General features: G+C 51.2%; 2 protein-coding genes across 3 annotated transcripts; one reads left to right on the top strand and one right to left on the bottom strand.

Moving 5' to 3' along the window:
• Positions 1 to 57: 57 nt before the first annotated feature.
• Positions 58 to 5870, bottom strand: LOC148834530 (uncharacterized). Its single transcript, XM_088916940.1, has 2 exons — positions 5470 to 5870; positions 58 to 4106 (listed from the first exon to the last, which is right to left on the bottom strand). Exon 2 carries the CDS (start codon positions 3957 to 3959, stop codon positions 2547 to 2549), a length of 1413 nt encoding a protein of 470 aa, XP_088773066.1. The 5' UTR covers positions 3960 to 4106; positions 5470 to 5870; the 3' UTR covers positions 58 to 2546.
• A 2129-nt stretch (positions 5871 to 7999) lies between these two features.
• On the top strand, positions 8000 to 12054 carry LOC148834531 (uncharacterized). Of its 2 annotated transcripts, none has more exons than XM_088916929.1 (2): positions 8000 to 8315; positions 9840 to 12054. In XM_088916929.1, exon 2 carries the CDS (start codon positions 9987 to 9989, stop codon positions 11643 to 11645), a length of 1659 nt encoding a protein of 552 aa, XP_088773055.1. In that variant the 5' UTR covers positions 8000 to 8315; positions 9840 to 9986; the 3' UTR covers positions 11646 to 12054. The 2 variants fall into 2 exon arrangements, with proteins under 2 accessions (XP_088773055.1, XP_088773056.1); XM_088916930.1 differs by lacking the exon at positions 8000 to 8315 and adding an exon at positions 9470 to 9501.
• The last annotated feature ends 368 nt before the right edge of the window (positions 12055 to 12422 follow it).

The raw sequence follows: 12422 nt of genomic DNA on the forward strand, positions 1-12422 counted from the left end.
ATTCTAGTGCTACTAGAAAAACCCAGCCTTTAAAAAAAATGCATAGACCGCACAGTACTGGAAACAGAAGTTGGTTTTATTCCCAATTGGTTCTTACAGATTTTTGTCAATCGACCATCACATTTGGTCTTCCTTTAATATAGAGCAATGTCCCCCCTTCTACTGACTCCCTGGTCTTCAGGGTCAGGGGGCTCATTAAGGACTGAGTAACAGCACAGAGCTAGGAGATCTCACCTTTCGGGAGCACTGCGCTGCTCTCGGAGAAAAGCCTGGTGTCCCCTCCAGACACTGGAGAAATATTTCAACGGTACAACACCTCCTCATGACGCTCAGTAACAAGAAAGAAACATCCGGGGAAGATATTTCGACGTTTCCTGGTCATCTTTCTGACAAGGTTTGGCTGCTTTATAACAGGGGAAAAGATGAAGTAGTCCGTTCCATGTCAATTTAAGCTTTGTGCATTGATCAAGTTAGACACAGAGAGAACATTACATACTGGCGCTTGTGAAAACGAGCAAAAATAACACACACATGCTTTTAACAACTGTATATGTTTATGCGGTGGCATTAAATTAAGGTCAAAGGGAGCTTTTGTGAACCTACTGCCATCCACAACAGAGAAGCAGATGTCTGAAATACAGACATGGGTGAATATGGGCTGGTTGTAGCACCTGTAGAAGATTCTAATTCTAAAGGGGAAATTAATTTTATTAACGGTCTTAGTGGAAGTTCTTTGACTGCCATGTACAATAATAATTGCTGCAAAGGAACAAGTAAAGGTTTATTCCATGCTGAAAAAAAGAAGAAAGAAAACACAACGTTTCGGCCATGTTACATCTGAAGAACACCTGAAGAAGGCTCCGCAGCCGAAATGTTGTGTTTTCTTTCTTCTTTTTTTCAGCATGGAATAAACCTATTACTTGTTCCTTTGAGCCTACGCATGCTGACGCAGCTCCCCACCTGAACTACAATAATAATTGCTTACACTTACATAGCACTTTTCTGGACACTTCACTCAAAGCTCTTTACAGGTAATGGGGACTCCCCTCCACCACCACCAGTGTGCAGCCCCACCTGGATGATGCGATGGCAGCCACAGTGCACCAGAACGCTCACCACACATCAGCTCTCAGTGGGGAGGAGAGCAGAGCGATGAAACCAGTTCAGAGATGGGGATTATTAGGAGGCCATGATTGGTAAGGGCCAATGAGAAATTTGGCCAGGACACCTGAGATACACCCTGTGCTGGACCACACATGAACAATACAGAAGCTACACCAGCTACAGGCTTCACCTCAAAGAAGAGACCAAACACCTTGGCCTAGAAGCCTGTGACATCATCATCCCGAGGCCAGAGTCCGCAGGCCCACAGACACCCGTGCAGTTTCTGCAGGCTAAAGACCGCAATCCAGAAAGAAAATAGTGCTGTTGGTAGGTACTGCATTTTACACTCGCATTGAGCGGGCATTGCGTTAAAATCTGAAAATGAATCATCCCACATAAGGAAACTGTAACAAAATCCATTTAATACTACTACAAATCTGTAATTAGTGTCCACTGACTAGGAAACCCGAGTTCAAAACACACTTTGCTTTAGTGCTGGCAGAAACGCACATCCAGAAAAGCAGCGCTGTTTTCGGACATACTTAGCACAAAGGTCTAGAAACTGCGCAGGAATTGCAAATCCATTATCCTTGTATTACACAGGGACATCCAGTCAAATTCCGCAGACTGATGCAAGGAGAGACATGCCCACAGGGATTGTGTTGGAACAGTAAAATGTCTCTGGCGCCTACCGAGCTCGACGGCGCGTTCAAACTCCGAGGGAAGCAGGCGGATCGCAGAGGAAAAAAAAACGGAGCCGACAGCACAACTTCCAAGAAGGCAGAAGCAAAAGATCCCACAGCTTTAGCAGTCTGTCCTCCAGCATGCCTGGAACTGGGATTAAGAGTCATGAAAAACGGAGCACCAGACAAACGGCGCCCCCTAGAGTTATGTAAATGACATTTACCTACAGTCCAGCAGGCCAGAGCCTCTCTCGAACCAGCAGCGCTTTCAAATTTGCAGTCCGAGCGCTCGCTGGCGCCCCCTGCTGGCTGCTCGTGTGTAGCAAGGAGAGCAACTCCACAGGACGCACGCGGCGGTGAGGGCGAGGGGGCCACACGACCTGCCACCGTTCAAGGGGAAGGTGAAATATCAGGACGTGTCGTCTGCAACGACAAAAACTACCAACAGCCGACAGCCGAATCTCTCCCCGTGTTAATGCCACGCTTTTAAATAAACAAGAAGACACTCAAGTACATCGTCTTTGCATACGCCAAGGGGGTATTGTGAGAGACGTATGCTTTGCCCAAACGCAGCCTCATGCAACTCAGCACGCACTCGACGGCGGTGGCACAGCTGGATGTGAGCTCGCAAACCCCAATCTTCTCAGAAGGCAAGACCCGCTGCAGCAAGGAGACAACGCAGACTCCAGGACGCTCAGCGGTGGCTAGGCTTGCTGGCACCGCACCCGGGTGGACTGGCTACACCACCGCGGCCTGGTCTCAGACGAGGGGCGCGCCCCCAGCGGCGGCGGTGGTGGCCGGGGGCTCTGGGAGCGAGGCGTCCCCCCCGTGGACGCACAGGTGCTTCCTCAGCTGCGCCTTGAGCCGGAAGGTCAGGCCGCAGTAGTCGCAGCAGTAGGGCCTCTCCCCCGTGTGCGTGCGCAGGTGCTTCTTCAGGTTCTGGGCTTCGGTGTAGGTCTTGCCGCACTGGGGGCAGCAGTAGGGCCGCTCGCCCGTGTGGGTGCGCTGGTGGGCCTTCAGGGGCCCCAGCAGGCTGAAGCTCTTCCCGCAGTGGGAGCAGCAGTAGGGCCGCTCGCCGGTGTGGAAGCGCTGGTGCGTCTTCAGGTAGCCCAGGGTGCTGAAGTTCTTCCCGCACTGGAAGCAGCAGTAGGGCCGCTCGCCCGTGTGGATGCGCTCGTGCCGCTTGAGCTTCTCCGAGGTGGTGAAGCTCTTGCCGCACAGCGAGCAGCAGTGCGGCCGCTCGCCCGTGTGGATCTGCTGGTGCCGCTTCAGGTGGCCCGACTGGCTGAAGCTCTTGCCGCACTGGGAGCAGGAGTAGGGGGTCTCCCCCGTGTGCGTGCGCTGGTGGCGCTTCAGCGTGCCGACGGCGCTGAAGGTCTTCCCGCACAGGGAGCAGCTGTGCGGCCGCTCGCCCGTGTGCGTGCGCTGGTGGGAGTTCAGGTTGCCCAGGTTGGTGAAGCGCAGCTCGCACTGGGGGCAGGAGTAGGGCTTCTCCCCCGTGTGCAGGCGCAGGTGCGTCCTCAGCGTCTCCAGCCGCCCGAAGCACTTGCCGCAGTAGGAGCAGCAGTGCGGCTTCTTGCCCCTGTGGGTGCGCTGGTGCGTGCGCAGGTTGGTGCGGCTGCTGAAGGTCTTCCCGCACTGGGGACAGCGGTGGCAGTCCGGAGGGTCTCCGGGGGTCTCCACTGGGCTGGTGCTCACAGACGGTGTTGAGGGGGAGGGTGTGCTGGAGTGTTCAGGGCTCTGACTCCCTGCACCGAGCTCCTCTCCTGAGCCTGAGGACTGCAGGACACACTGGCCTTCAGCACCGGACTCGGGCTCTGATTTAATGACCCTCCCCAGAAAGGACTGACAGCCGGTCTCACTGGGACCCTCTGAGGCGTACGTAGCGTCCACTCCGCTCATCTCGATCTTGACGTAGTCGGGCTCTGCTTTGACGGAGCCCAGCTCCGCGTCGAGGGGGGGCGGCTCTGACGGGCAGCGACTCGGCCTCTCGCTCTCTGCTTTAATTCGGCGGGACCCCGCAGCCCGGAGAGGCCGGCTGTGCCGATGTGCTGCTGTGCGGACGGAACTCAGATCGCTGTTCTCAAAGGCAGGCGTGGAAGTTGGACCCGCTGCCTCAGACCCCGGCGTGGGGAGTCCCTGTGGTACGCCCTCTGTGTCTGTCTCTGCCATGTGGACAGACTCCAGTCCCCCGAGCTCCTCCAGTAGCTGTGGGCTCTGTGTGCTGCCTCAGACTGGAGCCCCACTCCTGCTCCCAGTGCTGCTGCTCAGTGGGAGCCCTTTCCCCAGTGTCAGGGAGAGCGCCGGCCTCTCCGGCTCCTGGGGAACAAGCAGACAGCAGAACGAGCCTGTGAGCAGCAGCTCTGACCCTCAGCCATAAACTACAGTCACTGTACTAAACCTTTTTATCTGGCATCATAATAATAATTGCTTACACTTATACAGCGCTTTCCTGGACACTGCACTCAAAGCTCTTTACAGGTAATGGGGATCCCCTCCACCACCACCAGTGTGCAGCCCCACCTGGATGATGCTCCAGTCTGCTCTCACACACCAGCTCTCAGTGGGGAGGAGAGCAGAGTGATGAAGCCAGTTCAGAGAGGGGGGTTATTAGGAGACATAACTGGTAAAGACCAGGGGGAAATCTGGCCAGGACATCAGGGTAACACCCCTACTCTTTCAAAAAAGCCCCTGTGGTCTTAATGACCACAGAGAGTCAGGACCTCGGTTTCATGTCTCATCAGAAGGACAGCATCTTTTTACAGTATTGTGTCCCCCGTTACTACACTGGGGTATTAGGACCCACACAGACTGCAGGGTGAGCGCCCCCTACTGGCCCCACTAACACCTCTTCCAGCAGCAACCTTAGTTTTTCCCAGGAGTCTCCCCTCCAGGTACTGACCAGGCTCACACCTGCTGAGCTCCACTGGGCTGCCAGCTGTGAGCTGTGAGCTGCTGGGTAATATAGCTGGTATAATACTATCAGTAACCACGGAACAAAAGAACCTACTGAGACAGATCTTGAGAAAATTGTATTCCAAAAAAAAGCATCCGTGCTTTCATTCATGTGTTTTTTTATCAGTTCAAAAACAAAACACTGAAGGCGTTAGGTTTCAAACCAATATCCCCGCCGAAATTGGGGTTATTAATCTCGGTACATTTACATTTCAAAGTCTGTTGTAACAAATGTCCATGAATTTCAAAAACACTGCTCAGTTCTATCGAGAAAATTAACCGATTTAAATATATTTCAGCAGAACTGGTCCGTTTAAGCACTGGAAACATCAAGGGTTTTACATTCATTCCTCATGAGAGGTAACCGTATCACAGCCGTATACTCATATGCAAAACTCAATCAAACCCAAATCCGGTTTCGTAGTAGAGCTTGCGTTTTTTAAGATCAGCAGGTACCCTGACATGGGCACTGTCTGAACAGCTTCACTCCATCTGCCCCAGCGAACAGGTTAAAACCAATCGCGGGCCGGGCCGGGCCGCCGCCTCCAGACCGGCTCCGTCTGTATGTCCAAGCACGGCCCGTTACCCGGCACCCCTTCGCTACCCGTTTGAAGCTCCGAAGCGGCCGGAGCGCACAGAAACCGAGACGGTTTAACAACTGGACGGTTTCTCACCGAGGCATGACAACGATACACCAATCGGAGAACAAACGGAGAGGTGCGCTCACCTTCCTGCGTCCGGCGGTCCGGCGGCTCGGCGCTCTCCCCGTGCGAGGAGGAGGAGGCTGGCGGTGATGAAGTTGATAAAGTCGTGCTGGGGAGCACTGTACACTCGATCTCTGTTCACCGAGATCTTCTTTATCTTAGCTCTGCGGGATCTGACCCTCTCCTCCCTGCAAGCACAGGAGGTGTCCTGCACGGGCGTGCAACCGCGCACACGCCCAGACGTCCAGTTTAATACCTCCTTCAGGACCGGTTTCTGTGATGGGTTTGAATCAAACACCTGCCAACCACATAGCCGGTGAGCATAGATAATCGAGTCTCCCTGAATATCTTCAAAGGCTGCTTTTCATTTTTTTTAGATCGCGGTATATGTGAGGCTCCTGAGGTTTTTACGTCAGCCTCCGCCGGGCCACGCAAGGCCTCTCCACTCCCGTCCTCTGTTAATGACGTCACACGCTGCGGATGCGCGCGCATCTGTGCTGTTTCCGTTTTTCCATCGCAACAAAACACATACTGTATACACTACACACAAGAGTGCCCGTAACATCATCAGGGGTTCATAATACAGTTGCACTTTACTAAACAGATTAAGTGAGGTAAATGAAGATAAGGTACGCACAGCTTTCATGTCCTTACGTTTATTATTATTTTTAGCACTTTTCTGGACACTCCACTCAAAGCTCTTTACAGGTAATGGGGATCCCCTCCATCACCACCAGTGTGCAGCCCCACCTGGATGATGCTCCAGTCTGCTCACACACACCAGCTCTCAGTGGGAAGGAGAGTAATAGGAGATGAAGCCAGTTCAGAGAGGGGGGTTATTAGGAGGCCATGATTAGTAAAGGCCAGGGGGAAATCTGCCCAGGGTACCAGGGTAACACCTCTACTCTTTTCGAGAAACAACCTGGGATTTTTAATGACTACATAGAGTTGGGACCTTTTCCGTCTCATCCGAAGGACGGCGCCTTTTTACAGTATAGTGTCCCCATCACTATACTGGGGCATTAGGATCCACACAGACTGCAGGGTGAGCGCCCCCTACTGGCCCCACTAACACTTTTTCCAGCAGCAGCCTCAGCTTTCCCAGGAGTCTCTCCTCCAGGTACTGACCAGGCTCACACCTGCTGAGCTCCACTGGGCTGCCAGGTGTGATATAGTGGCTAAACTAAACCATGAATTGCGGGAGCTCCATGTCTTGAATGTTTGAGAGCTTTTTTCTTCAAGACAGACGAGCTGTGCTAACTTCGAAACGGATTGCAGAACAGCCTCAGAACAAGACGCCAGACGAAGCACATTAACAGTGCAGATCTATTAGCTAAGAAAAGAAATGACCTTATTGTTAGCAGATTGAGGACGGGAGCACTGCGGACGAAACAAATCTTTGAAGTGAAAGGACAGTGCCAGACGTTTGGAATACCAGAATCTCTGGGTCACGTTTTATTTCATTGTAGCGAATATGTCGCACGGCACGAAGGGGGTCAGTGTAAATTAGGTTACAGCAGAAATTTGCAGTAGGGCTCGACCCTGGAAGAGGTCTTTACCGGTGGTATGCACCATTTTGTTAAAGACTGACATCGTGTAGTAGACGAACTAGGCAGGTTTCAGTACCAGAGTAAAAAAGAGTTAATTAAAAGTTAATTCGTCTTCTCTTCGATAAACTAGGCGGGAGTAATATGCGTCTGCTACAACGACAAAAGACGAGAAACTCTGACTCCTTAACTTTATTTGTAAGACAGTATCTATCAGCAATTGTCCAAACTAATTTCCAGTTTATATCCTAAACATAGTATTCCAAAAAGAGACACAAGAAGGTATAAAATATAAATTACACAAGTTCCTAGTATAATAATTATTACACTTTTTATCTTTTATATCTACTTCATCCAAAAATAAATTATCAGAGAAATCATAAAAAACAAAAAAATTGTCACTTTCTAGATTTAAACACGAACGACATAACTTATGTGTATTTTGTAATAGTGAGAAGGAATCTTTTTTACATTTGCTTGTTAATTGCATATAAACAAAATTGTTTTGGATAGCTTTGCAAAATGTTATTGTTAAACATTTAAATGTAAATGTTAAATTTAGACATTTTATTTATTATTTTAGATTTTGTTAGACCTTTTTTGAATAAAATATATGTTTGTGTTATTAATCTGTTAATTATTTTGGCGAAATACTTCATCCACAAAAGTAAATGGTCTAATATCGCTCCCTTTATGAATGCTTTTTAGGTAGAATAATTATTTTATTTACATTAATTAGAAACTTGAACAATCAAAAGCCAAGACATACAATGGAAATATGTAAAAAAGATTAATTTTCAGCTTTTATAATTGTGAATTCCTCTGGCTGTGAAGTGTCTCTATTTCTGTATATATTTCATTATTCTGTGTCCTTTTTTGTATTTCTGGTGTTTAAATAAAAACTTTAAAAAGAGAAACTCCGACTCCCCTGATGCAGCTCTCCGCACGGGCGGAAGTTGCGCTGCAGGGTCCGAGGTGCGCGTCGGTCTTCTGTGGAATGGGTCTGCTGCGTACCCACGGTTATTTTTCCTGACGCTCATTCTGGGGGACTTTTATTTCGAAAGGTGCCGCCAATAGGAAACTGGCTCACGCTGCTCTGCTGTACTGTGTGTGTTGGAGCCGCTGTGGTGGGGGAAGTGAGAGCGGTCGGAACGATGAATGCGTCTTTCTCACAGACCACACCAGTGTAGGACACAGCACCGGACAGGCGCCTCCTAAGATCCGGCAAGACGTCATCTTCACCCCCTTCCTCCTCCTCGGGCTGTGAGCGCCCCCCGAGCCCCCGGACACGGAGAGACAGCAGCAGAGAGCCCGGGCGCTGGGTGAGGGGCTGTTTTCCATTACTCTGCTCTGCGTGTCTTCATTTACTACCCTAACATTTTCAAATGTTTATGTAATTCTGACGGCGGTAGCCAAATACGTTTTACTTATTGGGTCACCTATCATGAGACCATAGGCATATTCCCAAACGAGCCTACTGGATCAATCAAGTGTGTGAAATAGCTAATTGACCACAACACCTCATCCAGCTGTTTCTTGAAAGAAGCCAAGGTGTTCCACACTCCTGCCACCCTTTGTGTAAACTGGTGCGTCCTGTCCTGACTGGAGGATCTCCTCCAGCTGTTTCCTAAGAGAAGTTAGGGTTTCACAGTATAGCTGGGCAGCTTGTTCCACACTCTTACCACCCACTGTGTAAAGTAGACGATCTTCATCAATGACGTGGCACATGGTTGTATACTGTACATTCATTCATTAAAACTTGATTCCTTTCTGAATGGCTGTTGCTACCAATTTGGAAGCAAATCAGTCTGAAAATCTTTTAACTTGGATGCAAGTCCCTGAGGAACAGCTGTTCACGCTGAAATTACACAACTTAAACACAGTGTTGTCACCCAAGAAACAGTACAACTCAATAAAAACAGGTCTGCTCATTTTCTAAAACAAAAATGACATGTGCTGCGTGAATTATTCATGTAAGATGTAGACTCCTGGTTTCATGATGCATCGTCTCTCGGTGAAGTAAATTATAGAGCACATGGGGTGTTTTGCGGGCCTCACCGTGGCACAGTGGCTAGCACTGCTGCTTCACACCACTGGGGCCATGGGTTCAATTCTGGACCTGGGGTGCTATCTGTGTGGAGTTTGCATGTTCCCCCCAGTTTGTGTGGGTTTAAACAGCAGAGACATGCTGATAGGTAGACTAATGTCTGGGAAAATTAGCCCTGGAGTGACTGTGTCTGTGTCTGAGTGGTCCCTGTGACTGACTGCTGGCCCATTCAGCGTGTACTCTGCCCTGTGTCTGTTGCTTGCTGGTGTCCGTTTTCTAACTGTTTTATCCAGTACCCAGTCGTGAGGGAGCCGGAGTCTATCCCAGAAAGCCATGGGCACAACGGCAGGACACGTCAACCCCTGCGCCACCATGAGACCATTTATCACGTGTTCGATTAACTACGTACCGTAGGTCGATTGGCACAGGGAACGGACCATTCAACTAATACCTCTCGATCTGTTGAGTGATTTATAGGGCTACTGCTTTGACAAATGCTCCCAGGTCCACTCGGCCTGCTTTCCAAATGAGTACCGGGGGTTAATCCTTCCGGGGGTAACAGGCCGGCCGGAGTGCGATGCTGACCACATCACCTCCACTTCCACTGTCGGATGGTCAAGAAAAATGGTGGCCCTTGCCCCCCATTCCCCATTTGGCCTGGAAAGGGACCAATCTACTTACTGCTTTTACACAACGACTGTAACATGCATTAAGTTGACACTTTATTTAGATCAGTCTGATCAGCTGAGTGTCAGAGCTGCTGCTCACAGGCTCGTTCTGCTGTCTGCTTGTTCCCCAGGAGCTGGAGAGGCCGGCGCTCTCCCTGACACTGGGGAAAGGGCTCCCACTGAGCAGCAGCACTGGGAGCAGGAGTGGGGCTCCAGTCTGAGGCAGGACACAGAGCCCACAGCTACTGGAGGAGCTCGGGGGACTGGAGTCTGTCCACATGGCAGAGACAGACACCGAGGGCGTCCCACAGGGACTCCCTACGCCGGGGTCTGAGGCAGAAGGGTCCAATTGTACACCTTATTGTGTCAAAAATGAATGTGATCTGAGCTCCACCTACACTGAGACGTGTTCCAGGATACAGTCCCTTGACGCTGTGGAACTAGGCTCAGAGCTCAGACCTGGGTTTCCTTGTGTTAAAAGAGAAAATGAGAAAAATCACAGTAAGTCAAATCAGCACAGTGACCTCCAGTCCTTCCATGATACTGAGCTGCACTCCATTAAAACAGAGTCTGAACCCAGCCTGGTGTCTGATTACATTAAAATGGAGATGAATGAGCTGGAGGCTGTGGACACGGCAGATTCAGTAGGGCAAAAGATCAGTGACAGACAGAATGATCCTGGATCTGGTTCTGTTATTAAATCAGAGCCCGAGCCCGGTACTGAAGGCCAGTGTGTCCTGCAGTCTGCGGGCCCAGGAGAGGGGCTCAGTGCAGGGAGTGAGAGCCCTGAACCCTCCAGCACACCCTCCCCCTCAACACTGTCTGTGAGCACCAGCACGGTGGAGACCCCCGGGGACCCTCCGGACTGCCATCGCTGTCCCCAGTGCGGGAAGAGTTTTGCCATTCTGTGGACTCTGAAAAGACATGAACGAATCCACACAGGACAGAGACCGTACTGCTGCTCCCAGTGTGGGAAGAGTTTTAGTCAGTCAGGACAACTAAAAACACACCAGCGAATCCACACAGGAGAGAGGCCATATTCCTGCTCCCAGTGTGGGAAGAGTTTCCGCTACTTAGCAAACGTGAGATCACATCAGCAAACTCACACGGGAGAAAAAGCACACTGCTGCTCTCTGTGCGGGAAGAGTTTTAGCACATCAGGAGTCCTGAAAAGACACCAGAAAACTCACACGGAGGAGAGACCCTTCTGCTGCTCTCAGTGTGGAAGGAGTTTCTGCACTTTAGCGTATCTGAAAACACACCAACAAACGCACACAGGAGAGAGACCGTTTCCCTGCCCTCTCTGTGGGAAATGTTTCAGGAGCCTAAAAATCCTGAAAATGCATCAGCAGATCCACACAGGGGAGAAACCGCACTGCTGCTCCCAGTGCGGCAAAAGTTTCAGTTCCTCGGGCAACCTGAAGACGCACCAGCGAGTTCACACGGGAGAGAGGCCGCACTGCTGCTCCCAGTGCGGGAAGAGCTTCACTACGTCGGGAAACCTGAAGAAGCACGTACAGCTGCACACAGGAGAGAGGCCCTTCTGCTGCCCGCAGTGCGGGAAGAGCTTCAGCAACGTAGAGACGCTGAAGACGCACCAGCGCACGCACACGGGAGAGAGGCCCTTCTGCTGCCCCCAGTGCGGGAAGAGCTTCAGCCGCCTGGAGGTCTTGAAAGTTCATGAGCGCATCCACACGGGAGAGAGACCGTACTCCTGCTCCCGGTGTGGGAAGAGCTTCAGCGCGGTGGGCCACCTGAGGACGCACCAGCGCACGCACACGGGAGAGCGGCCCTTCTGCTGCCCCCAGTGCGGCAAGAGCTTCAGCGACTCGTCCCATCTGAAGCGTCACCGGCAGATCCACTCCAGGGAGGCAGCAGGCAGGACTGCAGGGGTCTCTCGGGGCGCGGAGCCGCAGGGCTGCGGGCTGCGGTCTTAAGGCCGTGGTGCAGGAGGATGTCAAGGGGAAGCTTTCTCTGTGCTGTGGCAGAGACCTGCCAAGTAGGACTTGAAGGTCCAGGCCAGGCCCGCTGCTGACACAGCCTGGTGGCCCACATGCCTCTTGTCCCGTATCTGCAGCTCAGCAGGAGGGGGGGGGGGGTGCCCAAATCCAGGACCGGGAACCCCTGATCTTAACCAGCAGGGGTGACAGGGTCTTCTCCTGCTGCGCCCAAAGCTCTGGGATTCTATCTGTAAGGATATCGGAGAGACGCTGTCCCTGAGCTCTTTCAAATCCAGACTCAAAACCTTCTTTCAGCTGGTTCTGTCTCGGCCCCTTGGCTTTCCTGCTGTATTCCAAACCCTTATTGCAATTGTGTAATTCTGCTGTCTCCTCTCATGTGCTTTTTTTCCTCACTGTAAAGCACTTTGAGAAGCCACTTTCTAAGGTGGCAGATAAATTAAAGATATTATTGTTATTTATTACCCATGTGTAGCTGTCATCAACTCTGGCACTATTGTTCTGTGACACAAGCTGCTGTGTTGACCCGCAAGCCTGTACGCAGATGTCCACTTGCGCGATATCGAGATCATCCAAAAAGCATCACTTGTCCTGCAAACTCTTCTATTGCATCTCTCGGATACGCCTTGCACGGAACTCCACACAGACAGCGCCTTATGTCTGGACCCCAGTACTGACCACTGCAACACTGTGCTGCCCAAACCCACAGAGACCTTTCACAATGTGTTCAGGAGTCGTTTGGTAGCCTGCTGTGTA

The sequence above is a fragment of the Atractosteus spatula genome, chromosome 5 (assembly GCF_055471065.1).
Source record: "Atractosteus spatula isolate fAtrSpa1 chromosome 5, fAtrSpa1.hap1, whole genome shotgun sequence".
Classification (NCBI taxonomy): domain Eukaryota; kingdom Metazoa; phylum Chordata; class Actinopteri; order Semionotiformes; family Lepisosteidae; genus Atractosteus; species Atractosteus spatula.